This window comes from Peromyscus leucopus, chromosome 22, assembly GCF_004664715.2.
Source record: "Peromyscus leucopus breed LL Stock chromosome 22, UCI_PerLeu_2.1, whole genome shotgun sequence".
Classification (NCBI taxonomy): Eukaryota; Metazoa; Chordata; class Mammalia; order Rodentia; family Cricetidae; genus Peromyscus; species Peromyscus leucopus.
In genome coordinates this window covers 22,379,567-22,405,783 of record NC_051081.1, presented here as the reverse complement: position 1 = coordinate 22,405,783, position 26,217 = coordinate 22,379,567, and the positions used below count along the sequence as shown (strand labels likewise).

At 54.0% G+C, this 26,217-nt stretch overlaps 1 protein-coding gene and 1 long non-coding RNA gene across 2 annotated transcripts; one reads left to right on the top strand and one right to left on the bottom strand.

The window, feature by feature from the left end:
• Window positions 1–509: 509 nt before the first annotated feature.
• Window positions 510–21,571, bottom strand: LOC114709586. The gene is made up of 4 exons (XR_005089732.1): window positions 20,819–21,571; window positions 2,517–2,738; window positions 1,061–1,165; window positions 510–674 (listed from the first exon to the last, which is right to left on the bottom strand). It is a non-coding gene; the product is annotated as an uncharacterized LOC114709586 (long non-coding RNA).
• On the top strand, window positions 16,819–26,217 carry Pkdcc (protein kinase domain containing, cytoplasmic). The gene is made up of 7 exons (XM_028892456.2): window positions 16,819–17,458; window positions 21,568–21,690; window positions 22,064–22,335; window positions 22,948–23,027; window positions 23,254–23,358; window positions 24,875–25,048; window positions 25,286–26,217. The coding sequence occupies exons 1-7, from the start codon at window positions 16,820–16,822 to the stop codon at window positions 25,369–25,371; spliced, it is 1,479 nt and encodes a 492-aa protein (XP_028748289.1). The 5' UTR covers window position 16,819; the 3' UTR covers window positions 25,372–26,217.

Below are 26,217 nucleotides of genomic sequence, written 5' to 3'. Positions count from 1 at the left end.
CTAGACAGGAATGTAGACCCAGATGTGGACAGGGATGGAGATGGGGGCCGGAAGAGGGGACAGAACTGCTTCTGGGCTCCAGAAGGGGCGCGGCTCTGAGGAAGAAAGGGGTTGAGTGTTTGGCGACTCAAAAAGCGTTCAGCCTGTTCCTTGGGGGTGGGGGGGGAAAGGTTTGTATAAATAAACACGCCACCCTCCTGCACCTCAAGCCTCATCACTCCATCCCAACACTTCTGCAAATCCTGGTGCTCGGTCTGACCTCTGTCCATCGGTCCTCTTGTTCTTGGGTACCTCCTGCCACTCAGGGGAGGGAGCAGCGGCAGCTGCCTCTGTCTCTGGAACAGGGAGAGAGATGTCACTTTTAACCCAGCAGGTCAGCATCTTTCCTTCACCGCTACCCAGCATTCCAGGCACCGTCGAGATGAAGAAGGGGCCCACGGCCCCGTTCAGGCCACCCTCCACCCCGCCCCCCAGCGCACATAAACACCCCAATGACAAAGCTTCCTGCGCCATTGCTCACAAGGTCCATTTACTTCCCACTTTGTTTTGAATTTTCATCTTGGGAGAAATTTGCAAATGGCTATAACAGCAGAAACTTTCCAGAAGCGGCGGAATGTGTTCAGCGTATTCTCAGCCTTGCAACTTTTAGACATCTCCTTCCCAGAGAGTGTCATCTAAAGAGGCAGAGGAAACAGGAGTGTAAAGGTGGCTGGCACTATCTAGGGTGGAAGAAGTCACCTAGGGCTGTCTGCCCAGCCTCCCCCTCCACCCCCATCCTGTCTGTGAAAATATAGACCGCGGCCCACACTCTACTGTTCCAGGAGGACTGGCTACCTCCACAGAATGTCTCTCCTGGGCAGGAAGTTCTTTAAATATAGCCTGAGGCCCTCCCGTCACCAAATCGGCCATTTCCTCTGGTCAGGCCGCAGGAAGGGGGTACAGAGAAAGACAGCTGTCACTTTTACTGAGAGCCGGAGAGGCAGTTCTGGAGCTATGGAGCCTCAACCTGTACTTGTCTCTTGCCTGCCTCCTGCATACCTACCTCTGTTCTGTGACCCACCCAGCTCTGGGTTGCGAGTCGTCAGAAGTAGTTTTCAGTGTCATCCTGTCCCTTCCACAGGGTCTCTAGGGATCCTGACAGAGTTGACCCTCTACCTCCAGTCTCCTACAAAGAGTCACATATAAACATTCGCAACAGCACCTGTTGGGTGTGCCACATGGCCTTCAGCAAATCTAATTCCACCTTGACACGTACAAAGATGCCACCAGAGTATTCAGCAAGAGGAAACAACCTCTAAGAGGTTTCAAACCTCGCCTTGGGCTGCATGGCTAACGGGCTCCATGGCTAACGGGCTCCATGGCTAACGGGCTCCGTAGCTAACCGGCTCCATGGCTAACGCTGTGTCGGGACCGAGCAGAAGCCTAAGTCCTCCACCTGTGCTTTCTGCTCACGTGACGATGAGGAGGCAGGACAGCTCAACCTAACGTCCCCTGGGTGACAGAGGAGCGCGCACAGCACTCCTCTCTGAGGTGACTTCCCGGCTGACAAACAGGTAGCCTGCACTCACAGCTTTGCACAGCTCCGGCCCAGAGATCTCAGCAGCCAAGAACATTCTCCTCCTCCAGAGGGATAGCTTTTAGAGTCCCATCTGGAATTATAGATTTATACGGATTCTTCATATCAGCTGGGCTGGGAAATCAAGAAAGACTAAGCCTGACGGCGGTGGTGGTGCAGGTCTTTAATCCCAGCACTCGGGAGGCAGAGGCAGGCAGATCTCTGTCTGAGTTTGAGGCCAGCCTGGTCTACAGAGCAAGTTCCAGGACAGCTAGGATGTTACACAGAGAAACCCTGTCTCGAAAAAAAAAAAAAAAAAAATCAAGCAAGATGCTCAGGAAGAGAGGTGACCATGGCCAGTTTGACATGAATGTGGAACTCTGGCAACAGGAGAGAGAAGAACAGAACCAAGGCTTATAGAAGTGGGCTGACCACCACGTCATGCAGAGGAGATGGGGAACCCAGAATGGACACACACACTATGTGGGGTTCGGCTGGCTGGCTGCTGCTCTCCCATCTCAGAGTCCAGAATCTGGATCCCTGAGGGGCCTGCACAGCCCTCTTCCTGCGGTCTGCTCCACATTCCTCACATTCTTTACGCTCAATTAAGGAGAAATTATCACCGGAGCGAGCAAGGCCACCTCAGCACAGCCATGCCCCACACCGCCAGGATCACGTGGAGAAACAGCCTCCCTCGGTAGAACCAGGCAAGACCTTAGACCGGAAGGTTCAGCCGGGAGAAGAAAAGCAAACAGCGAGGGCAGAGTGTCTCTCTGCCCTCCACAAGACCAAGGGCAGAAAAGAAGAAGAGGGTGAGGGAGAGAATGGGATCTGAAGAGACAAGGGTCAGAACTAAGGGAGGGCGGAAGACTTCTAACCATGCCATCATCGCTTCGCTACAGTCACCGCCCACCATCACACGTCCCCCGAGACCTCCTAACATGCTGACAGTGTTACTCACCAAGGGACATGGAATGATGTCTGTGGTCTCCAAATCATACTGCCAGACTGGAGTCTGCAAAGGGATGCTCTTTGTGGCTTAAGGAGAACATGCACGTTCTTTCTTCTTCCTTGGCCTGGTCTGCCAAGCAAATGCCTCTGAAGTCCAAGATGGCCTTCCCCTTCCAGATGCCTTCCCTGACAGCCCACGGGCCTAGGGGTCTCTTTCTCTGATCTCCTTCATCTGCCACATAAAATTAGTACAGTTCTTAGCATGCGATTTTGTTCTTCTGCAGCTCTTCAGACTGAATGGGAACTAAATGATCGTTCTTACTCATTGAGACTCTTCTATGTTCCAGGCACCTTGCTAGCATCATAACAAGAACTCCTTTTAATCCAGAGACCACTGGAATTCTTATCCCCAGTTTACCCATGAGCAAGTTGAGACTCAGAAAGATTAAGCAACTGGGTCCACAATGACCCTGCTAATAAATCAATGAATCAATGGGGTCTTTTTTTTTTTTTCCAGGGGAAGTTGGTTTTTTGAGACAGGGTTTCCCTGTGTAGCTTTGTGAAATTCAATCTGTAGACCAGGCTGGTCTCAAACTCACAGAGATCCACCTGGCTCTGCCTCCCCAGTGCTGGGATTAAAGGTGTGCGCCACCACCGCCGGGCTTGAAGTGGAGTCTTAACACATGATGTTCAGCTATCAAAAGTTGTGCTGTTAACCTGACACTAAGATGCTTAATGATGGAGTTTGCCTATATTTAACTGTGCTTCCCACTACATGACAAATTAAATAAATAAATAAATAAATAGATAGATAGATAGATAGATAAATAAATAAATAAATAAAGGTGCTCAGTGTAAGATGGGTAGATAGATGGACAGACAGACAGACAGATGGACAAATGGAAGTTTGATATAGGCTTCATAGATTCAATCACAGAAGTGAGAAAAAAAACAAACCTGTTTTCCCATCTCCATTGTAATCAATAGGTTAAACTTGTAAGATGATTTGTTAGCCCAAGGACCCAATTCTGTGACTTTGTTGGGTCTCAGATCATGACTACACTTAGGATAGTGTGTGGCTTTTGGAGCTTCAAGCTGTGTTCATACGAGGGCTTCGGCTTGGGGCCACTGATGTGGTTTGGGTATGCAATGCCACCCCTCACACACAGGCACAAAGGTTCCTGCGTTAAGGGCTGGTTGCCAGGTGATATAGGCTTTTAGAAGGTTGGGTCGTGAAGGCTCGAATCTCATCAATGGGCTAAGCCATTGATGGAGTCATTGTTAGAACTCTGCCCTCACTCTAGCCGCGTGACCGCACACGCGCGGTTCAGGAGTTAAGCAAAGGGTCTTGCATCTTATGCCATCAGTGTGCGCTGGCGATCACGTACTCACGGTGTGGTCACACAATCTGCGCATGCGTGGCGTGGCTCCATAAGCCCATCTGCGCCTTAAAGAGCCGTGACGCAGACCCCACCCTCTCTCTCTCTCTGTTCTGCTCTGTCTCCCACCATCTTTCCCTCTCACTGCACGTGCTCCTTCCCCAGGCCTGGTTCTTCTCCCCCGCCCCTCTTCCTCCTAATAAAGCTCTAAAACTAATACTGGGTTCTGCCGTGACCATGACCTTTCCACAGGGTAACCAGCGCCACTTACCATTCATTTCAGTCATAATTTGATGGCAAACTATTGGGAAGTGGAGCCTAGTTAGAGGAAGTAGGGTTACTGGGGATATGTCCTATAAATTCTCTCTCTCTCTCTCTCTCTCTCTCTCTCTCTCTCTCTCTTTCTCTCTGTGTGTGTGTGTGTGTGTGTGTGTGTGTGTGTGTGTCTGTCTGTCTGTCTGTCTGTCTGTCTTCCTCTTCCTTTTCTGCCTCCCTCCCCTCTTCTCTCTGTTCCTAGCCACTCTGAGGTGAGCAGCCTCCCCTAGGCGCATTTCTGTCACCATGACAGCTCAGGGTGCCGTGCCTCAGGTCCAAAGCCATGGAGTCACCTGACCATGGCCTGAAAGCTCACACAATGATGAGCCGAAACGGGCCTTCCTGGCTGTAAGTCGCTTTGTTCAGGTGTTCCGTCCCAACAGACAGTGATGATTATTAGCACACCCGCTTGGAGACTGCAGTTTGCGGCCAGAAGCGTGAGCCAGTTGGTTAGCGGTGTGGCCTGCGTTGGTGTGATCAGCCTGCAGCCAGGAGGAAGAGAACACATGCCTGGCAAGCTGACTTCTGGTTTCCAACTACAGTCCTTCAGTCCTAGGCCTTTAGGGGTGAGGGGTGGTGGGTAACAGCAACTGGGGGAGTTGGGGCCCGAGTGCCTGGGAGTGGGAGCGAGGCTTGGAACACACTAAGTGTGTATGTACCGCGTGTGCTGTGTGACCCCCACATCCACGAGAGAGCAGGCTATGGCACATGTGTGTGCTGTGTGTGCTGGGGCCACAGGGGCAGGGTAGGGTGTGGGAGAGACAAGCACACACCTGTAATAACATTGGCCTCAGACGCTCAGAGAGAAGAAATCCCCCAACTGTTTTATCAGAGCCCGAGTTACCAAATTACGTTGTTGTTTTAAATTTGAGCTCCTCTGCCTGCAGATGGGGGATCTCAGGTTCACGAGTTTAATGCTTGGCTGGGCCTGGAGCCCTGCTTCTCAGCCCAACTGGGTTCCCAGACTCCGGGCCTGAGGAACAAAAATCTTCTCTCCCAGGGCTTTGAAGTGGAAACACTAACTGCTCCCTTTAATTAGAAAGAAACCCCCTATTGTTCCTACTTTATTACTGATGGATGGGGACATAGCAGGGGGGAGATTCTCAAGAGCACAATTTGGTAGGGGGAGGGTAGAGAGGGACCAAGAAATCTTGAATACAGACTCTCCTAGGCCGGTTCCACGTTCGTTCCCAAACCAGAACTCCTGATCCTCCTTCTCAATGATTCTGCTGGCCCTCGGGCCTCTGATGAGGCATGGACAGGGAGGTGGGAGGTGAGAGCTGATACTAAATCAGTCCTGTTGACACAAGCAATAAGAATATGAACAGATCATCCCATGAGACAAAGTCCTAAGACAGGTCTGAGGGTGGGAACCGGGGACGAGCTGGGTCGTACAGTCTGGAGAGTTGGCAGACACACACAAGAAGGTGCTCCCAGGCCCTGTGGGTAAGTGACCCACGCAGATGTCAGAATGGGCCGAGCTTTCCTGAGCACACTTAAGACCCAAATCCGGCTGTAGAGGGAAATCTAGGCAGTGGACCTGTAAGAAAGGCAGAAGGAAAGAACGGAGGACCAGAGAGGCTCTGGGACGCTTCCAGCACGCAGAGAATGTGGCCCTGATGAAATCGGTAAGGGGAGAGCAGTTTAGGAAGCGTCAGTTCTACCCCTACCCCCACCCCGGGAGCTAGCAGCCCCGTGCAGGAGAGCACAGAGGGAGGGAAGGGTGAAACCAGAGAGAAACGCTGGGATGCTCATACAGAAGCCCGGATAATGATGGTTTAGATGGAGGTGGTGGTGGTGACGGTGAGACCAGGAAGCGAAGGTGAGTCCGGGCTAGACTTCAAAGGAAGAAACAAGCCATGCTGACAGCACAGATACCAGGGGATAAAAGAATGACAAGCGGCAGACACCTCCAGGATCTCCAGTCCGGGAGACGAGAGGGTGGGTGAGCGCACGCGCGTGGGGGTGGGGGAGGGCAGAGGCTGCCTTGGGGGGGCGCGTGTAAAGGAATTATATGAAACCCTCCCAAATCCTCCTTCTCCTTTCCAACGACCGAAGATGTTCTGGACTGAGTCCTGGGGGAAGGAAGGTGGTTCCTGAGGTGTGCACCCGGCAATGAAAGGCAGCCTCTGCCCTCTTTCATGCACTTCAAAGTGGCTCGCACCTGTGCTTCATTTGATCCTCAAAAGAACCGCAGCAGGTGTCTGTACCCCCATTTTGTAGATGAAAAAACTGAGACTCGGAAAGGCCAAATCATTTGCCCCAAGTCACAGGAGCACTTTAGGGCACAGCTGGGAACAGACACCTTCTGAGTTCCTGCTCAGACGTCTCCCCACTGACTGTGGGCAGCTCGGGTGAGGGGAAGGGAGGGGCCGGGGCCACACATGTCCTGAGTCATGGGGGGGGCGGGGGCCGGCGGGCGGGGGTGTCCAAGAAGTCCAGGGCTCAGGGGAAAGACCCACTGGGATTTGAACCATACTCTCAGCCTTCCCCTCACATTCACACGGGCCGTCTACGGCAGGAGCTCAGGGTTGGAATCTAAGTCTACTCAGACATCACAGATGGTTTGCACCAGTGTGCTACCTTGATGGGGTAATGGGGGACCCTGAAGACAGTCCCACGCCAGCTCCATCCATCCAGGCAGGGAGCTGCATCTTCCAAGAGAACTTCCCGGTCTGGGGTCTCACACCCCTCCTTCCCCTCCCCCCAAGCCCAGCAGACCCATAAGGAAATCCTGTCCCAGAGAACACCTGTTCCTTCCCCCACCAGAAGAACTACCCACAGGTTGCCAGAAACCTCTGGTCTCAGGTTCTGGTTTGACGAACTCTGACCATGACCTTTACTGAGGTCAAACACAGTTCCTAGAGAAATGGGATAACCATGGGTGATGAGCTAGAATGAGATCTGTGGACAGACAGCTAAGTGAGGCAGATGGACCTAAATACAAACAAATGAAGACCAGGAAAGGGAACGTCTCACCTATTTCCTGGCAGAATGGGTGGGTGCCTTGTGGGGTGTGGTTATTTTTGCTGTTTGGTTTGGGTTTTGGTTTTGAGACAGTCTCACACAGTAGCCCAGGCTGGCCTAAAACAACTCACCAAAATCCTCCCACTTCAGCCTCTAGGGTAGTAAGATTGCAGACACCATAAGCCACCACACCCAGCTTGTCCCAGCGTTCACGATTTCACCCCTTCAATGTGACAACCATCACTGTGGCATTTCTTCTCATGAGACACATAACCTAGGCTGAAAAAAAAAAAAAAAAAACATGAAGGCCTAAATTAATCAATGTATAAAGTGACATGGTCCCAAAGATAAAACCAGATCTGTTGCTTAAAGATCCTATAAGAGACAGGCCCCCGGAACAAAGTACCCCTTCCACAGGGAAAGTGAGTAATTGTGTCTCCAACCCTCCAAGCATTCAACGTTTGGTCAGGGATCTGTTTCATGAAAATTTGGCCCTTAACCCACTCACCCACCCCAAGCCCCGCCCCCCCAAGCTTGTTTTAGAGCTTAAAAGTACAATGAAGTTAATTTTTAAAAACCTTTCATTGAGTTCCATGAGGCCCCTATTAATTTTATTGTTTCAATAAAGCATTTATTTAATTGTCTCCAGAAGGGCCCTGTTAAATGCACAGATGTTACCTGAGTCAGAAGGGAGGAAGCTAGGAGCCTTTTTTTCCCCCACCCTTTCCCATTAGCACGTTAGCAGGATTCTGTTATTGGATTAACTGATTGTCACCTTAAAGTCACAGAGTGGAGCATTGAGGGAACGGGACACCGCTCAGTTGACGTCAGAACAACCACAAGTCACAGTTTCAGGGAGCAAGGCTCAGTCAGTAAGGAGGCTGGTTTGGGCTAAGACAAAAGAAGTTTTTGTGGTTGCTTTCCCATTGGTAAGGATATATTTGTTGTTTAGCCTGTAATGTATGACTGACGTCGCTTTCAGAAGACAAGCGCCGTTACTAGATGTAGGCTGCCCAAACCATGGGAGGAGAAGCGTTCAAATTTACTAGCAAAAGATCTCTACCATCACTGCTTGGAGCTTGAAACAGACACCAGAGAACAAGATACAGACCCCAAACCTCATGGTGCTTGCATTCCTGTGAGGGGAGGCTAGAGGCAGACAAGGAAAACTGACGGAGGTAGCCATTTCAGAAAACAGTGTCTTGAGGACATAAAAGCAACACGACATGATAGACAGTGGCCAGAGGAGACCTGTCTGATGAAATGACATTGGAAGCTGGATACAGGAAAGGAGCCCACCCTGCTACCCTGGGAAGGGCTGGGGCCTCAGCAGGGCTCTGTAGGCAAAGGGAAGGAGAGCCAAGCATCCAGAGGCCCTGTTTCCAAGAGGACTGTTTCCAACTGCTAAGAAATAAGAAGGTCTTCTTTCCATCAAGAATCTTTGGGGCTGGAGAGATGCCTCTTGGAGAAAATCTTCATGAGAAACTGCGTTTGAATCCCCAGGACCCACATCGTTTTACCAAGTAGCACTTCTGTTCTACTGCCAGAGGTCCTAACGGGAGATGGAAGGCTGGGCCAGGAGAATCCCTGGAAACTCATCCACTGGCCAGCTAGCTTGAAGTACCCACAGACCCTGTCTCAAACAAGATGGGCGGGGACTGACACCCAACGTTGTCCTCTGACCTTTACACATGCTCCGTGGTACATGCACCTCCACATTCACCTATACAAACACACACACCACCACCACCACACATGAAAAGATTTTTTTTTTTTTAAATGTCAAGACTGGCTGAGTGTGGCAGTACACACTTGTGCTCCCATCACTGGGAGGCAGAGTAAAGCGGATGGCTAATTTTTGGCTATATATCAAGTTCCAGGCGAGTCTGGGCTACCAAGCAAAACCTAATCAGAAGAAAACAAAACAAAAAGAGAATATGTCAGCTAGGCGGTGGTGGTGTATGCCTTTAGTCCCAGCACTCAGGAGGCAGAGGCAGCTAGATCTCTGTGAGTTCAAGGCCAGCCTGGTCTATAGAGCGAGTTCCGGGACAGTCAAGGCTACACAGAGAAACCCTGTTTCAAAAAAACCAAAAGAGGAGAGAGAGCGACTCTGTTAAGAAATGCCACAGGACAGAGACTCCATTATTGAAAGCAGATGATCAAGATGCAGGGCTGAGCAGGGGCAGGTGAACACAGGCGGAACGTCAAGTCCTTAACTTGTTCTTAACTTCCACAGGGAGTCAAAGCCGAAAGAGAAAACGAAGTTTAGTTCCAGCCCTGGGTCATTTGTGGCAGCGTATGGGGAAGAATGAGTTATCGGAGAGTCGAAGAAGAACTCCTAAGATTGGGGAAGCCACCAGCTGGGCTGCCACTCGGAGTCAGGAAGTGCTTGTGCGTACTAGAATCCAAGAGGTAGGTTGCGCCTGACTGTAAGTGCCAGCTAAATTACTCTCCAAATGATGGGGAATCATCAAAGATGTTTTCCAGCAGGAAAATGACGTGTTCGAAGCAGTGTTCCTGGCAGATGAATCCGGTGCCCATGCATGCTTTGAGGTGGGAAGAGCCCCAATCCTGGGAGCATTATGTGAGAGAAGGAAGGGCCCAGCTCTGGAGAATAGCGATAAAGAAAAAAAAAGGGGGGGGAGACAAATCCAATGACAGGTTTTTGTTTTGAGTTTTTCTGGGTGTTGTTGTTGTTGCTGCTGCTGCTGCTGTAACAGCCCAGGACTGGGATTTGAGCTTGGAAACATCAAGAGTCCTGAGGTATCTAACCTCAAGCCTGACTGCAAAACTCAAGGAAAGCCGGTGGGGGAGGGGCTGATGGGTACACAGGGCATCTGCGGGAGCCTTTACCATCCCGGGGTGGGGGGTGGGGGGGGGGGGGGTCACAGTGGTCACCTCTGCAGATGGGGCTGGAGGAGCAGGCAGGACGTCTCTCACATCTTCCTATAGGTAATCTCCTTTAATGGAGGGATTTTGTGTAATTTTTACTTCCTTGTGTGTGTGTGTGTGTGTGTGTGTGTGTGTGTGTGTGTGTGTGCTTTTTCTGAATTTTTCAAATAATTATTTTAATTCCACACAGACTCCCAGAGCCAAGTTAACCCTTTGTCAACTATCCTTTCTGATCAGTTCGTTCCCCCTCATCCTCAGAAAAGGGGAGGGAGGAAAGACGACAAAACCCTCTGGGGTTTCTGAGGGACTCGGCATACAAGTTCAGTCAGCCTGGTTCTCGACCGACCGCAGAACCTCCTCAAGGCGCCCCCGTGCCCTTCATTTTGTCCCCATAGCTACTCACTCCAGAAGGACTCGACTCACCTCTCTCCTCTAAATGCTCCCACAGCATCACAGAGCACCACACACTTACCTTCTGACCAAGATGGCAGCTCCAGGCTTGGACAGGCTGTCCCTGGGATCTTTGTTGCGGAAATCAGCTCAGCCCAGGCAGGCGGTGAGCTACAACACAGGCCCAAAGAGGGAATCCTCAGCAGACTCTCCATAGTGACAGGCCTCCCCACCCAAGCTCGGGCTCTGACTGCTGTCTCAGGCATCTCACCTCGCCTTCTCACCTCAATTCTCTCATCAGGAAAATTGGAGATAATGATAGCGTTTATCTCCTACAGTTGTTAAGTAGATTATATGATAATGGAACGCATTTAATAAGTGTGCTCTATCATTAGTATTAATAAGAACAATAAAATAATAAATCTTTATGGCCAAACCTTGTTACCTGGAGGCAAAAGTGACTTTAATGAACTTCTGCCTAGGCTTCCATGGATGCCTTCCTCTCTGCCTCTCCCTTTGACTAGATTTTTTTCCCCCTAAAAACAAATGAAAAGTTGAGGCAAGTCTCAGAATCTGGGCCAGGGTCCACTGCTGCTTACGAAGGCTGGATAGTTTGACAGATCCCCAAAACCCTCAAGCCTCGTCATCTACAAAATGAACACCCATTCTGACCTCATGGTATGTGTCAGGGAGACGGGGCCTTTCCTGGTTCAGAGCAGGCCCTCCCGACATGCCAGCTCTCCATCAGGATTGCATGCTCTTGCCCATCTTTCTGTCCTTTGCCCTCGACTTCCCACATTCTTCTTTACTCAGGCCCTAATGGTTTGGCATGGATCTTCCCAAGTACACTGTAAACTCCTGAGAGGGGCCACAGAGCCAAGACTCTCTTGACTAGGAGTAGTGCCTTCCTCCTGTGTGCCCCAGGACAAAGAAGGGATCAGATGGGAGAGAACTGTTCATCCTCTGTAAGTTTAGAGCCAGATGCATACTCAGTGCCCACCCCCACGTCCCCCCTACACTCCCCGAGCTGCAGCAAAGAGAATGGATTCATAGAGCTGGGGGGCTGGAGGTGGCAGATGCCTTTAATCCTAGCATTTGAGAGAGAGGGGCAAGCAGATCTCTGTGAGTTCGAGGCTAGTCTGGTCTACAGAGCTAGATGTAGGACAGCCAGGGACTACACAGAGAAACCCTATCTTGAAAAAGAGAGAGAGAGAGAGAGAGAGAGAGAGAGAGAGAGAGAGAGAGAGAGAGGATTCCTTCTCCTTGATCATGGTCTAGAAGAAACATTTCTCTATCTACTCAAGGAGCATTGGTTGGTCAGAGACGATGTGATGTGCTATCTCTAGCCACTACCTGCACACATGCCTCCATACCTGGCTGTTGTAAGCCACAGTCTGTTCATCGCCACTTATGGATGGCCAACTCCCTTGCTCTCTGCTCGCCATTCCATCTGCCCGGGATAGATAAAAGTCCTGCGGCTTGGCTCTTGTTCTTCCTCTTCCCACCCACCCCCCCCCCAATCACCCCCCCCAACCCCCACTACGCCATTCGGTTCAAGGTCCCAGGCCCAACGTCAACCCCTCACAATTTCTCTCAGGTAACGTGTACCTGAGAGAGTCCGGTCACAGCGGGCACAGTCTTGGAAAGCCAGAAGGTGGAGGGAAGGAGAGATCACCACAAAGGCATCCTGAGCAGTGGGTGCAGCTGAGTAGGAAGCGGGCAGCTACCAAGAACAGGCCTAGTCAAGAGCTGGAGGGGAAGCCACCAGCATGGGCCCTGGTGCTGAGGAGACAAATGTTAAGCCGGCCAAGCTGTGGGAGCATCAGGAGCCCTTGGCACATTTTTGGTTCCTGGGTTGAGAGAGGGCCTTGCCCCCTGGCACAGCTGTAAGGCTGAAGGGGCTCAAGTTTCCAGGCAGAGCCCCAGCCAAGGGAGCTAAGCTTTTCTCCAGAAAGCTGCTGTCTCTCCCGAGCACAGCTCTCTCCATCTTTGTCTTGACTACCCCTCTCGAGATTCCTTCGGGCTTTTATCGGCCTGTGTTTCCGAATCTTTCCCTATCTCCAGTCAGTCTTTCTCATTTCTCCCACCCCTAGCTCCCATAATTTCTTGGGGATTCTGACTTGGCCTTCCCTTAGGTCCTGTATGTCAGAAACCCGACCTCCATCATCTGTTTTTGTTTTTGTTTTTTGTTTTTTGAAAGGTCAGCTTCACTTCCTACCTGAGGGAGGTGGAGGAATGGGCTGGCTAGCTGTGTCCACCCCCACTCACGCACACCCCCATCCTTTTGAAAGCAGCTCCCCCCTTCCTGAGTGCCTGGCTCCAAGGAGGACAGAGCTGAGGCTGAAGCCTGCTCTTGGTCACTGTGGCATCAGAAGGCTGGATCCAGGCCTTCTGTGAACTCGTCATGTGTGGAGAAGGGCCTTTCTGATGAGCTGCTTGCCAGTCTGCTGGTTCTGGGAAAAGTGAATGCTCCAAAGTCGAAGGGAGCCTGGGCGGCTAAGCAATTTCTCTGGTGGAAACCAGGGGGCAAAGGCGTCAAAATCAGCTCTGCCTTGAAGAATCACAGCCAACCACGTTGTCTAACACCTCAAAATATGTTCATTCGCTATCATTAATACTAGATTGCACACACTGGGGAATCTCAACCGTGGTTGGATCTCTGACATCAAATCTAGAGTTCTTTACACACTTTTCCTAGACCTGAGCAAAGGACTCTGGACATTTTCTTAAAGGAAATAAAGCCACGGGAGTCCAAGAATACACCCTCTAGAGCCCATGCAGCCTGGTGACAGAAGTGTCTCCAGCTCACTACTTTCTGGAAAAGCATGAAGAAACAGCTGGGGAAGAGAAGGGGCTCATGGGTAGAGGCAGAGGGTGGCCAAGAGGCAGCACCTGCTTCAGGCTGGGGGATGTGGCTTTCTCCGAGGGGATGGAAAGGTAGGGAGCCGGGCTGTATGGAGAGCTGGTAGAAGCTCACGGAAGCCTGAACTACCAGTTCAGTTCAGTTCCTTGTTTCAGCATCAGGAAAAGCAACACTCCATCAGAGGGGTCAGGGACCTGGGCTGGAAGGAAAAGGGTAGTACCATACAGGCACCCCACGAGGGTCTGATGGTAGGAAGAAAGGAAGGAGCTAGGAGACACTTCCCGGAAAGGAGCCTTGTAGAGTCTAGGCCAGCTGCCTCCTTCCCAAGCACTGGTATCCTGGTTAGTCCATTGAATTGGAGTGGGAAGAAGGGAAGAGGGGGGAAAAAAAAAACATAGTGAGTCTAAAGCACGGAGCCTTGTTAAGCTATTTGCTGGTCCAAAAGCTCCTGGTAGGGGAAAAACCCGTAGAGGCTGCTGTCTGAAGCTGTGTTGAGAAACATTATCGTCTCCGAGCTGGACACTGGCCTGTGAGGCCCAGGCTGTGGTGTGGGCCCTGACTGGCCTTTCTTTGCATGGCTGGGCAAACACAGATGAGGGAACAGGGGCTTCCCATAGTGTTCCTGCTTTCCAGTTCTTTGAAATAACTCCTCTCCCTGGGTGGCACATTCTCTCTCTCTCTCTCTCTCTCTCTCTCTCTCTCTCTCTCTCTCTCTCTCTCTCTCTCTCAAAAGCAAACAATCAAAATTTGGTTAAGAACTGTCAGTTCCAAAGGTTCGATCTCTTTCTTTTAGGAGCCAAATCCTATTTCCATCTGTGATCGTGTGTGTCTGTGTGTCCCAGTAAGGGCTGAGGGAAGCCATAAATGTAAGGCCACACAGTTGAAGGGTCTTTGTTTCAGTATGCGAGGCTCCTGTTTTCGTGGCTTCTGGGTGTGCACCATATGTACATTTGTGCCTATTTCTCTGGTCCTTGTTGTGCACTGAACTTTCAAACCATAACAGAAACACCAAAGCTTGGCAGAGATATCACAGGAATAATTATCTAATTTTGGAACATGTTATTATAATACCTACATGATGTGTAATGAAGTTAACAATGTTCACGTTATATTCACTAACTCTGAGCCCTACACTCAAAATGCCAATCCCTTCCCCGTCCAGGCTTCTCCAAGACATGAACATGCAGAGGATCCAAAGAAAGTTTTGCAAGGAATATGACACACACACACACACACACACACACACACACACACACACACCATGACTTTCTCAAAGATGGCCATGTTTGGCTAGGTAGCCAGGTTGTGAAATTGCTGGAAGGCAGACAGACCTATCTTGGGATGGTAGCTGGTCCTCACACTTCTTGAGGAGACACTTGTGGGACTGGTAAGGGAATGTCAGTTGGGGTCACCCAGGAAGATAGGGGAATTCTGATCCACCTGGCTCCCAGTCTTCCCTGGGGTGGGGGGCTGGTCGCGATTGAGGCTGAGTGTAAGGGGACTGTTTACTGTTTGCTACCGTTCCGTGTTGACTTTAGCCAGTAGCTCTGTTTACAAACCCAGGTTGGTTTTCTCAGCACAGTTAATTAGACCAAAGACATCTGGTGTGAGGGCTGGGGAGGGCATCTGCTCAGAGCCCCCCCCCCCCAACACACACACACACACACTCCCGGCTGCTATGGGCCAGAGCGGGGCGGAGCAGCTTAAACAGGAACAGACCGATAGACCGGACTCCATCAGACCCAAATCTCTCAGGGGGAATCATGGCTTCCTTCAACCTGCCTTTCCCATGACGAGTACGTCAGCGTGGCCCCCACTTTCTGAGTCTTGGGGGCCACAAAGTCGAAGCCAGAAGGCCTACCTCAATAGAATCACAGGCTAAGCATAAGAAATTTCCCCCTCTCCCTTTCCACGCTCAAAAGAACCAGTCAAAAATTTCTATTCCCTTTCTTAATCGCAGAGATCCTCCCTGCCTGCCTTCAATAGGAATGTGAGACCTCTTAAGGGAAAAACCTCCTCTCCCTAGAAAGCTCCTCTGAAAGATGGTTCTAGATTCCTCCCCCACCCCTAAGCTTTACCCCCACCCCGGAGTCCTCCGCCTATCCATGACACTGCCGGAAGAGAGAGATTTTCCTGTCCAGAGGCAAGCTGGAGGAAGCCCGAGGAGGTGAGAGGACCTCGGTGGACAGTTTCAGGGCCCTGGGGAAGTGGAGAGCTGCGAGGGGGAGGGGGCAGCGGCTTATCTCGCAGGAGGGGGGAGCTCACTCCAAACAGCTAATGCACTGGCGTGTGAAAGCCCCTCAATTAGCACTAATGATGCAATCAGGGAGAGAGGAGGAGGGGCCAGAAGTTCTGATGGAGTCAGCACCAACTTAGACACAGGGCGCACACACTCCCTTCCTGGGGCACAGCAGCCCCTTCCAGACACGCGGGTACATGCACACACGCCACAGACAGACGCGCGTGGACACCGAGGCCCTCGCTGTATACGGTTCCAAATTCCCTACTGGCGGGTCAGAGATCGGGGGGGATCTCCGGGATGGGGGTGGAGCTCGTCTGTCTAGAGGTGGGGGATTCGGGGACAAGGCACATCAGCAAGTCCCCGTAGAAGGCAGCTGAACAGAACATCTCTGAAACCTCACGATTAACTCTGAGACCACAGTCCCCACCCCTCGCGCTCTCGCAGGTGCCGGGCCGCCTCCCCAGACCGCCGCCCTTCGCCACACCCAGAACCCGGGCTGTCCCAGAGCAGCCTCACCCGCAGAAGGCGGGACCCCTGCGCCCAACCCCGCGCCCAGCCCCAAAGCCCCGATCCCCCCCCATCCCCAGGAGGCAGCCGTGCACCCCGATGACCCCCCGCACCCAGGCTAGGTTGGCTCGTCCCTCGGAGCCCGTTACCCGCCGGCCTCGCCCCTCCAACTCCCCCGCACCCTGCCCGGCCAGCTCAGCTCGAGGCCTCCCGGTCCCGTTATCCCGCCTCGCCTCGGGCTTGGAACCCCTGCGCGCCGCTCGCCGCCCCCGCTCCCCGCCCCCTCTCCCCTGCTCCCCCGCTCCCCCGGGTCGGAGCTCGGGACGGGGGGGCCGCGCGCTGGGCAGGGCCGGAGCCGCCTCCGCGCCGCTTCCCAGGCCCGGCTGGCCGCGGGAGGAGGTCCCGCTGTCAGTCAGCGGGGAAGGCCGGCCCGGGCGGCCAGAGGGGGCGGCGCCGAGGACGGGCTCGGCCGGGCGCTGGGAGGCGCTGGCGGAGGGGCGGGCGCGCGCGGTGGGGTGGGGTGGTGGTGGGGGGGTGGCTCCGGGCCTTATAAGCGGCGGGGGCAGGGCGGGAGGGAGGCAAGTGTCAGGCCGATGTGCCGCCCGCCGGGGGCCGGGGTCGGGGCTGCCCGGGCCATGCGCGCGGGCTGGGCAGGGGGCCGGCGCGGCGCGAAGCGGAGTCGCCTCGGAGCCTGAGCCGCCCGGGGCCGGGGCCGGGGCCGGGGAACGGCGCGCGGCCGGCCGAGGGGGAGGGGAGCGATGCGGCGCCGGCGGGCGGCCGTGGCCGCGGGTTTCTGCGCCTCCTTCCTGCTGGGCTCCGTTCTCAACGTGCTCTTCGCACCGGGCTCGGAGCCTCCGCGGCCAGGCCAGTCCCCGGGAACCTCGGCAGCCCCGGGCCCGGGCCGTCGCGGGGGCCGTGGAGAGCTGGCCCGGCAGATCCGGGCGCGCTACGAGGAGGTGCAGCGCTATTCCCGCGGGGGTCCCGGGCCGGGAGCCGGCCGGCCGGAGCGGAGGCGCCTGATGGACCTGGCTCCGGGAGGGCCGGGCCTGCAGCGTCCCCGGCCCCCGCGGGCCCGGTCCCCGCCCGACGGCGCTCCGGGCTGGCCCCCTGCTCCCGGCCCGGGTTCCCCCGGCCCGGGCCCGCGCCTGGGCTGCGCCGCGCTCCGCAACGTGTCTGGCGCGCAGTACGTGGGCTCAGGCTACACTAAGGCTGTGTACCGGGTCCGCCTGCCCGGCGGCGCCGCGGTGGCGCTCAAAGCAGTGGACTTCAGCGGCCACGATCTGGGCAGCTGCGTGCGCGAGTTCGGGGCGCGAAGGGGTTGCTATCGCCTGGCGGCCCACAAGCTGCTCAAGGAGATGGTGCTGCTGGAGCGGCTGAGGCACCCCAACGTGCTGCAGGTACGAGAGCGGGGTTCTGGGATGAGGGGGGATGGCTTGTCACTCTGGAAGTCTCCTTGGTCTCATAGAGTAAGTCAAGAGGCGTCAAAAAACTGTGTCCCGGTTGCAGCTAGGTGCAGAACCCAGATCAGAGCATTACTGAGCAACAAACATCTTGCCTGCCTCTCACCCTTTGGGTAAAACACTCTACCAAACTTAACACACATCCCTTAAAGACAGAGACAGGGGCAAGAAGGGTCCCCAACTGGTGGTAGGGCACTTATAACCACATCAGACCCTGCTGCTGGCTAAAACTGGCGGTTGAACACCAGAGTATTATCTCCAGTCATAGTGACCTCAAGTCCAACTTGCACCATTCAGCTTCAGTCAGCTCCCAGCTGCAGTAATAGGATCCCCCATATTGGTAGAGCCTGAACCCCACTTCTTTCAAAGTCCAGTGAGGTGTCTGGCTTCGGAGATGGTGTTAAACCATGCTCGATGGGGTTGGGAAGGGCTGAAAAGAGACCATGTGTCTGACTTGATTCTCAGAGAGTCAGTCACTTGCTCATCCCTCAGTCTGCTCACAGGTCATTGGAAGGGATAAAGGAGGCCAGAAAATAACACAGCCTTGCCCAGAAATGACCATGGGCTTCTCTGGGACTTCAGCTGGATCCAGCTGAAGCTCAGGGGAAGCCTCGGGGTCTTAGGCCAGAAGACTCAAAGTCTGCCAGTCTGAATGCCACAGTCCTAAATGTGCTTAGCCAAGTGACTAGAAGATTCAAAAGACCAGATGCATACCTTCCTAGTAAGAGACTCTGCATCCCTGTTCACTGGGAACACAGTCAGGAAGGATGAGTCCCCCCTACCTCCCAACCACCCCGGTCCCTCCAAGACTTAGAACCATCCTTCACAGTGCCAGTACCATCCAAACACATCCCATTTCCCCTCTCTGAGGGCTCTGCCTTGACTCTACCTGGGATAAGACAGACTACGCCCTCTGCGTATGTCTGGGCTGCCTGAAAAAAGACCCCTGGCTACTCTTGGCCAAGGGACATAGGTGTGTGCAGACTCCCAGGCTGTGAATCCTGCCCACACCACCCACCCCACACCCCCTCCGATTCACCTTTCTGCACTCAAAGAACTGACCAGAAACCCAGCAGTCCATCCTTTCTTTCCTCAGTCGTGCAAAGAAGGGGGCCCCAGGCCTGGAGAGATCTGTGGGCCACATAGAATAGAAGAGGCCAGAGCGCTACTTGTATTCCTGGTGGCTCCAAGTCTCCCTAGGACATGTCCCCCTGCCAATCCTGACCAGATACCTGTGACACGCTCTATCAAGGTTCTAGGCCCTGCCCTGGTCCCAGGCAGCTACCCGGGGTGTGTGTTTATGTCTGGCTGTAAGGCTGACTCTGACTGGCGCTTGAGGGAGAGAGCAGCTGGTTACGTGGCCATTTCTAACTGGGAGGATCTTGTTTTCTTTTCCTCTTCTGGGTTCTTGGGAACTTTCTGGAAACCCTGTGGTGCCAGCCAGATTCTGAAGAGATGGAGAGGCCTCGAGGAACTTAGCAGGACCTTCAGTGTTCATTAATTGTTCAAGGCCCTTTCTGGGGGGGGGTAGATTTGGCATTCAGGGGGCTTTCCTATGCCTTAGGGATTCCTACCTCACTGGCCTCACCAAGCATTTCAGCAAGTCTCCAGCTAGATGCCCACCCGACCCACAAACAGGCCCTTCTCTGTCATGTCCCCTCCAGGAATGAGGGCACCAGAGAAAGAAAGACAAGACATTACAAAGGAACACATTTCACCCACACCCTCAACAGCATGGCATCTCTTGGAATTGGTTGTGATTTCCCCCAATCTGAGGTTGGAGCTAGAACCTCTAGAACAGAAGTAATGGGGATCCTAGGGGAAAGCGGAAGTCCCTATGGTGTCTTAGGGACTGCTTTGGGGGTGAGCTCCCCCCTTACTCTCTGACCCCCAGGCATGTCCTTCTGGCTTCTTCTTCACTTACGCCGCGTCTGTAGCCAACACAGCCTGTCGTGGGTCTTCCTGCTCAAGAGGCCCCCAGAGCTACGTGCCAGGAACTAAAAATCACGTCGTGTTAATACCTCCTAATCATTTAAAATTTCAAAACCGTTTGACTGTTTGCTGAGCTAGGGAGGAGCTGTTGGTCTTTCTAAAGTATGCCAGGCTCCTGACACCCCTCGCTCCTCTCCGGACAGCCTGAAGTTAGGCTGGGGCCTCTACTAGTGAACGCAGGACAGCATCAGAGGTCCACTGTGCTCTTCCCAGCACAGACTCTGGTCACCAGGGGACTGCCTGGGGATCTTTCAGTCTTTTGGACCCTCTTTATCCTCCACATACACGCTCCTCTTAGGACAGATGCCTCTGTAGCCCAGGGTCAAAGGGCACAAGAGTCCTCCCTCTCTCTATCCCATCATCCTGGGACCTCAGGCCTTAGATGGGCCCCCTGGGCCTGCCTGGACCACAGATTCTGACCATACTAGAGTGTATTTCTCTTCCCAAAAGAACAAAAGATGTAACTGTAGTGCTCAGCCTCACGCTTCCTAGTGTGTGTGTGTGTGGGGGGGGCTAATGGTGTCTTTTTATTTTTTCCTGAGGAGTGTTGATTAATACCTCGTTAACGGTGCATTTAACGACCTCTGGGTGTTTAATAACCTTCAGAAGTTTCCCACAAAGGCTCAGACTGGAGCAAGAAAATGAGAACCAGGTCCCAGGGTTGCTCTCTTTACCTTCCCCAAAGCCCATCCTGAGTCCGGGGCCTCCCTGGGCTGATTAGGGGTATGGAAGGAGAGAGGGAAAGGGGGTACCTAGGAGAGCCAGGCCCCTCACTCACAAGCCAGGTAACCTGGTAGACCAACACCGAGTCTCGCCTCTCCGGTGGGACAGGATTGGGACTCCTGTGACAAGAGTGGGTGTTTAGGGCCAGCAGGGCAGCTGGGGAGGGCGAGGGTGCTGACGTGAGCAGCTGCTGCCTCCTGGCATGTTTAGACCACGGGCTCCCTGTCCTCCATCTCAACCCTCCACCACAGAGATCTTCGCTTTCCCTTGTCTGGCGTGGACAACTCCGCCTTTGTGCTCATGCTCCGTCGGGTGCTACTGGCCGTTCGGAGCCCGGTGTAAGCCAGACTCGGCAGTGTGTTGGGAGAAACATGGAGAAGCAGGGGTCTCCCTACAAGAATGCTGGTGTGGATGTTAATGGGAAGGATTTTCCCCTGTGCTTTTCCCTGGCCAGCTGGGGGGCAGGGGTGGTGGGCAGTAACCAGGAGCCGTCCCCTGGGTGAGAGGAGAAGTATGCAGCAACTTAGGATCATACACTCGCAAGCAGACCTTCCCTGTGTGTCTCCCGTTTATGTCACTTACCCAGATGTGCCTCTGTGCTTTGGAAAGTTGAGATGGTAGAGAAAGCTACACAGATTGGCATCGGGGAGGGCATCAGATCATCATTTGCTGGCCCGTGGACTAGCAGAGGAACCAGATTGTGGAACTGGGGTGACATCCGGTGGAATCCTGGCTTCTGCGTTTATTAGCCTTATGGCCCATTTAAGCAACGTGACCACCCTCTCTTGAGTCAATTTCCCCACCCAAGATCAGACATCATGATAGTAGCCACGCGCCACTAGGGTGATTGTGAGACTTGAAAGGCTGGTGAGATGGATCAGTAAAAGCGGGTGCCACCAAGCCTGGGGGCCTAAGCTCACTCCCTAGAACCCGCGGTGGAAGAGGAGAATTGACTCCTGAAACTTACCCTCTGACCTAGACACACACACCATACATGCCCATGATAATAGTAAGTTAAGTTTTAAAAATAAGAACCAGATTATGCACATAGTATGTTTAGCACACTGCCTGGTAACATGGTGGCCAAGCCTGCCCATCTCCCTGAGTAACAAGAGGTGAGGGACTGATGAGCGGCCAAACCAGAAGAAACTGTGGCCTTGGGAACAGAGGCCAGACTTCCCAGGAAACACCATTCTCCACTGGCTTGAGCTAAAGCAAAGACAGAGGGATGGCCTCAAGGGCGGAGGGTGGGGCATCTGATGGTTCGATCTTTCTCTGTCCCTCCCTGCCTCTACCCTGTGACCTAATGACCTGCCCTGGGTTTCCCCCAGCTCTATGGCTATTGCTACCAGGACAGTGAGGACATCCCGGACACACTGACCACCATCACAGAGCTGGGCGCCCCTGTGGAAATGATCCAGCTGTTGCAGACGTCCTGGGAGGACCGATTCCGAGTAAGTCTGGGCCCTTTGTGGGAATGATTCTTCGAAGGCAGCCTTCCAGAGCGGCCTAGACTTCTCAGCCAGGGAGGGAGGAAGGAGCACACGCTGACTGGCTTTCTCAGCCATGGGCCAAAGGGTAAGGGGGAGGGGGAGACCGGGACAGAGAATCCTGCTGTTCACAGTTCTTGCTCCATGCCATGTGCGTGGCTAGTCCAGCCAAGGGTCAGTTGAAGATCAGCGACCTTTCCAAGTCCCTGGCCTCAGCCTTTCTGCCGCCCTGGGACCTGACGATGAGAGAGGCCCATCTCCAAGCTCAATCCAGAGCCCGCGAGTCCAGGAGGCCTGACCCCACCACCAACCTGTGTGTCTGTCTGTCTGTCCTCAGATCTGCCTCAGCCTCGGCCGCCTCCTCCACCACCTAGCCCACTCCCCTCTGGGCTCAGTGACTCTCCTTGACTTCCGCCCCCGGCAGTTCGTGCTCGTGGATGGGGAGCTGAAGGTGACGGACCTGGATGATGCTCGCGTGGAGGAGACACCGTGCACTGGTGTTGCCGACTGCACCCTCGAGTTTCCAGCCAGGAACTTCACCCTGCCCTGCTCGGCCCAGGGCTGGTGTGAGAGTATGAATGAGAAACGGAACCTCTACAATGCCTACAGGTGATGACCCTACGCTTTGGGAGCCCAGCCAAGGAGGGGGCTGACAGGGCAAGAGCCCCAATGGGGGCCAGAAGGCCAACCAGGGAGAATAACCTTGACCAGTGGAAACCACCACGGGGGCGGGGGGCCCAGTCCAGAGAGAGTGTGGCTCTAACGCTAAAAATAGAGAGCTCTAAGGAGAGCTGGGTCAGAGGGGCAGCTGGAAGCTTCTTAAAATAGTGTCACATTCAGGGCCTTGGGCTGCCAGAACTGGCATGTCCCTTCTCCACCCTAGCTCTTGACCTTTACAAAGCTTCCCGTGGCTGAGAAGCCCCAGCTATGGGGTTCCTCCACTGCTGGGGGTCAAACAGAGGACAGTGTGGGCTGGAAGACGAAGGGCGGAGAAAGGGACCTCTGGTCCCAGTTTGGTCCGAAGTTAGCTGCAGTCACAGCTGGGTCCAATCCCGTGTTTCCAGGCTGAGTGGAGTCCCTGGGATAATGTGGACGTGCCTGGTCCCCGTGTGAGGATTCAGGCTCTCGGGCCACATTGACGTCTATACCTAGCGGAAGTGCAAGGGAAGGGCGCATCTCCAAAGGCTGGGCTCCTGAGCCCCTGTCCCCTCTCTGCCACAGATTCTTCTTCACATACCTCCTGCCCCACAGCGCCCCTCCGGCCCTCCGGCCTCTGCTGGATACCATCGTCAACGCCACAGGTAAGCCTCAGGACCCATCTGCCTCCCTTCACCGGTCACCGCCCTGTCAGAAGCAGGGACAAGAATGACCCTGGGCAGTGCCACGTCTAGGACCCATTATTTTCTAAGACAACATTCTGGGGTAAGGGCCCTCCCGAGCCACCGGGCTTTGGGCCCAAGCCCTGGCTGGCTGTGGGAAGGAACAGGGGCCCCGGTGTATCATGATAACTATACTGTACTTCTGCAGGAGAGCTCACCTGGGGGGTGGATGAGACCCTGGCCCAGCTGGAGATGGTGCTGCATCTGTACCGGAGTGGCCAGTACCTGCCAAACTCCACAAGTAGCGGCGCAGGTGAGTGACCGCCTTGGGGACCCGGGGGTGAGTGACATCCATCCACTGGCTACGGCTTACCCCTCCGGAGACTCTTGTCTCCAAAGGCCACTCTCGGGGCTCACTTGGGGGTCACATAGACAGTGGGGCTTTCACTTGGAAGTCCCATCTCTGCCTGAGCTAGAACAGCTAGCATTTTGCCTTTTCTATGGATGCCTTCAAACCCCTCCATGAGCCAGATGCGTGACTCACCCCTGGCACCTCATTTTTCCTCATCCATGAACTGGGTTCAAAATAATTCACCTAACAAAACTCTGATGGGGATTAAAGAGCCTGCGAGGTGTGTAAAAGCAATTAGCGCAGTTCCTATTACGCAGCTGCAACACAGTACACATTTGATTCTCTTTCCTTCCTCTGCTCCTCCTGGGGCTCAGAGGGCAGCCGGAGGAGGGGGCAGCCGACTCCGAAACCAGCCGTAGAAGCCACTTCTCCCAGGGATGGGGAGAATTACAGCTACTGTTACAGGCAGTGGGTCCCCCTACGGAAGCCTTAGGGTTTAGCGGTGGTTGGCAGGGGGGCAAGGGGTGGGCAGCCTCTGTTTTCAAGGAGGCCTGGCCAGCCTTAGGGGTGGGGGAGCCCTTGTTAGCCCTGTAAATAAAGTTTAACGAGGTGAACAATGGCTGGCTCTGTCCCTGAGGACTCCGTTTATGGGGCCATAAATCACAGGCAACCCTGCCTGGACTTTGGTCTAGTCCCTGGCAGGAGAAGGAGGCAGGAGGGTGGGGTGGCCAGAGGCCCAGGGCTTCTGCCTTATCAGTCAGCAACTGGGGTTCCCGGGGCAGTGGGAAGGCCCAGGGAGCCAGAGGCTTACCTCTCAGGCCCTGGCAGAGCCTCCAAGCTAGCTGGCCCCCTGGGGCTCTGTGCCGCAGGGGGACCTCGACCCTTCTTAAACACCTGAACCCTGAAGTGTGGTATTTTGTGTTATTCCACATGCCTCTTCACCTTAAAACTCCTTTAGTGGGGTCCCGGGCCTGTCTTGGAAGCTTAGCTGGCTTCTCCCCGCAGTCAGGACCAAGTAATGTCTGAGGGGCTCTGACCCCCTTGCAACACACGGGTAAGATTGGAATCTAGTCAAGAATCCTTAGGCCCCACCCCAGGCCTTCCCCAAATCAGAATCTGCGTTTTAATAATACTGCATGGGAATATTATGCACCATGATATTTGAGAAGCCCGGTTCTGAATGTCTCAAATGTCCCCTGCCTCAGAACCCAGCATAGACAGCTGGTATCTCTGAGTGTGTGCCTGGCCCACACATGCCCCCCGTTTATCCACGTCCTGAAATCCAAGTCTGTGCCTGGCTGTCGGGCGAGCTGGAGCCGCTCTGGCTACTACCTTCATTGTCAGGCTGGGTGAGCTGGCCTAGACATCAGCTTTCATCCGGCAAACGGGTCTCCCCATCCCTTTCCCACAGAGTGGGCCTCAGCCCTTACCCTAGGCACCCCGTTCTCACTTTCTTCCCCCCCCCTTCCTCCTTTAGAGTACCAACGCATTCCAGACAGTACCATCCCGCAGGAGGACTATCGTTGCTGGCCATCCTACCACCATGGCGGCTGCCTCCTGTCCGTGTTCAACCTGGCTGAGGCCGTCGATGTCTGCGAGAGCCACGCTCAGTGCCGTGCCTTTGTGGTCACCAACCAGACCACCTGGACAGGTGAGCCAGAGGGAAGGGGGTATCTCAGAGGAGCGGCCAGACGTCTCCAAAGGATGCGAAAGGTAGACACACACACACACACACACACACACACACACACACACACACCACCTCAGAAAAGCCAGAGGGGAGGCAGAGATGGTGAGAGAGATGTGCATGTGAGTCCTTCAAGGCAGCGGCTTTATAGAGATCGGAGAAAACTACCCAGACCTGTAACCTCTCATCTCTGCCCCCTAGGTCGGAAGCTGGTCTTTTTTAAGACTGGATGGAGCCAAGTGGTCCCTGATGCCAGCAAGACCACCTATGTGAAGGCCCCTGGTTGACTGGTTGTGGGCTCAGCTGACCAGCTGGTGTCTTTACCCAGCTGGGCTTGCCTGCTTCGGGAGTGACTTGCACTTGAGACGTTGCATATCCCCCTGGGAACCCCTGCAGATATGAAGCAGACCGACTAACGTGACCAGGACAAACGTGCAATATGCAAATATGTTTTTTTAAAAAAAAAATGTGAGTTTGCCAGCTTAGGTCTGAGGCTGTTGCTCCCAGCCTGAGCATCACTGGTTGAGAGCCGACTGCCTCTCTGGAGCTCTGGGCAGCGAGCGGGGCTCAGGCTAGTCTTAACTGGGACAGTTCCATGGGCAGCCCCATCACTGCATTCATGGTTTAGGAATGTAGCCAGGACGCTGCTGCTGCTGCTGCTGCTGCTGCTGCTGCTGCTGCTGCTGCATAAGCCACAGCGGGCAGGAGCCGCATGGGGACAATCAGTCAGAGTGTTCTCTCAGCTCAGCTCCGCATGAGGAGCTGCTGCGGGATGCTCCAAGCTGTTGAGTGAACCAGTACCTGGGGAGGCTGTCTCTGGCCTCTCCCTAGAGGTTGCTCCTAGGCCAGCCCAGGGGTCCTGGGCAGTGGTGCACACGCGTCCATATGAGCCGAGAGACGAGGGTGGAGGAGCAGATTGCATTTGAGCCAGGACCTGGGGTGGGGGTAGAATGGAAGCCTTTCTGCCTCATTTGCTTTCAGTGAAAGCCACCAAGCAGCCAAAACCAGGCCCCTCTCCCTCCTGGAGTTTGCATATCCGGAAGCTTTTGTACTTCTTGTTCATTAAATTGTTTATTTTTGTAAAAAAAAAAAAAAATTAATCGATTAATAAAAACGATGTTTCGGGACAAAGA

Bases quoted from the DNA above. Each gene is read 5' to 3' on its own strand.
- Pkdcc (XM_028892456.2), top strand. From the start codon at position 16,820: ATGCGGCGCCGGCGGGCGGCCGTGGCCGCGGGTTTCTGCGCCTCCTTC. The intron at 17,459-21,567 runs GTACGAGAGCGG...GGTTTCCCCCAG, and splicing joins GGCACCCCAACGTGCTGCAG to CTCTATGGCTATTGCTACCA. The intron at 25,049-25,285 runs GTGAGCCAGAGG...TCTGCCCCCTAG, and splicing joins CAACCAGACCACCTGGACAG to GTCGGAAGCTGGTCTTTTTT.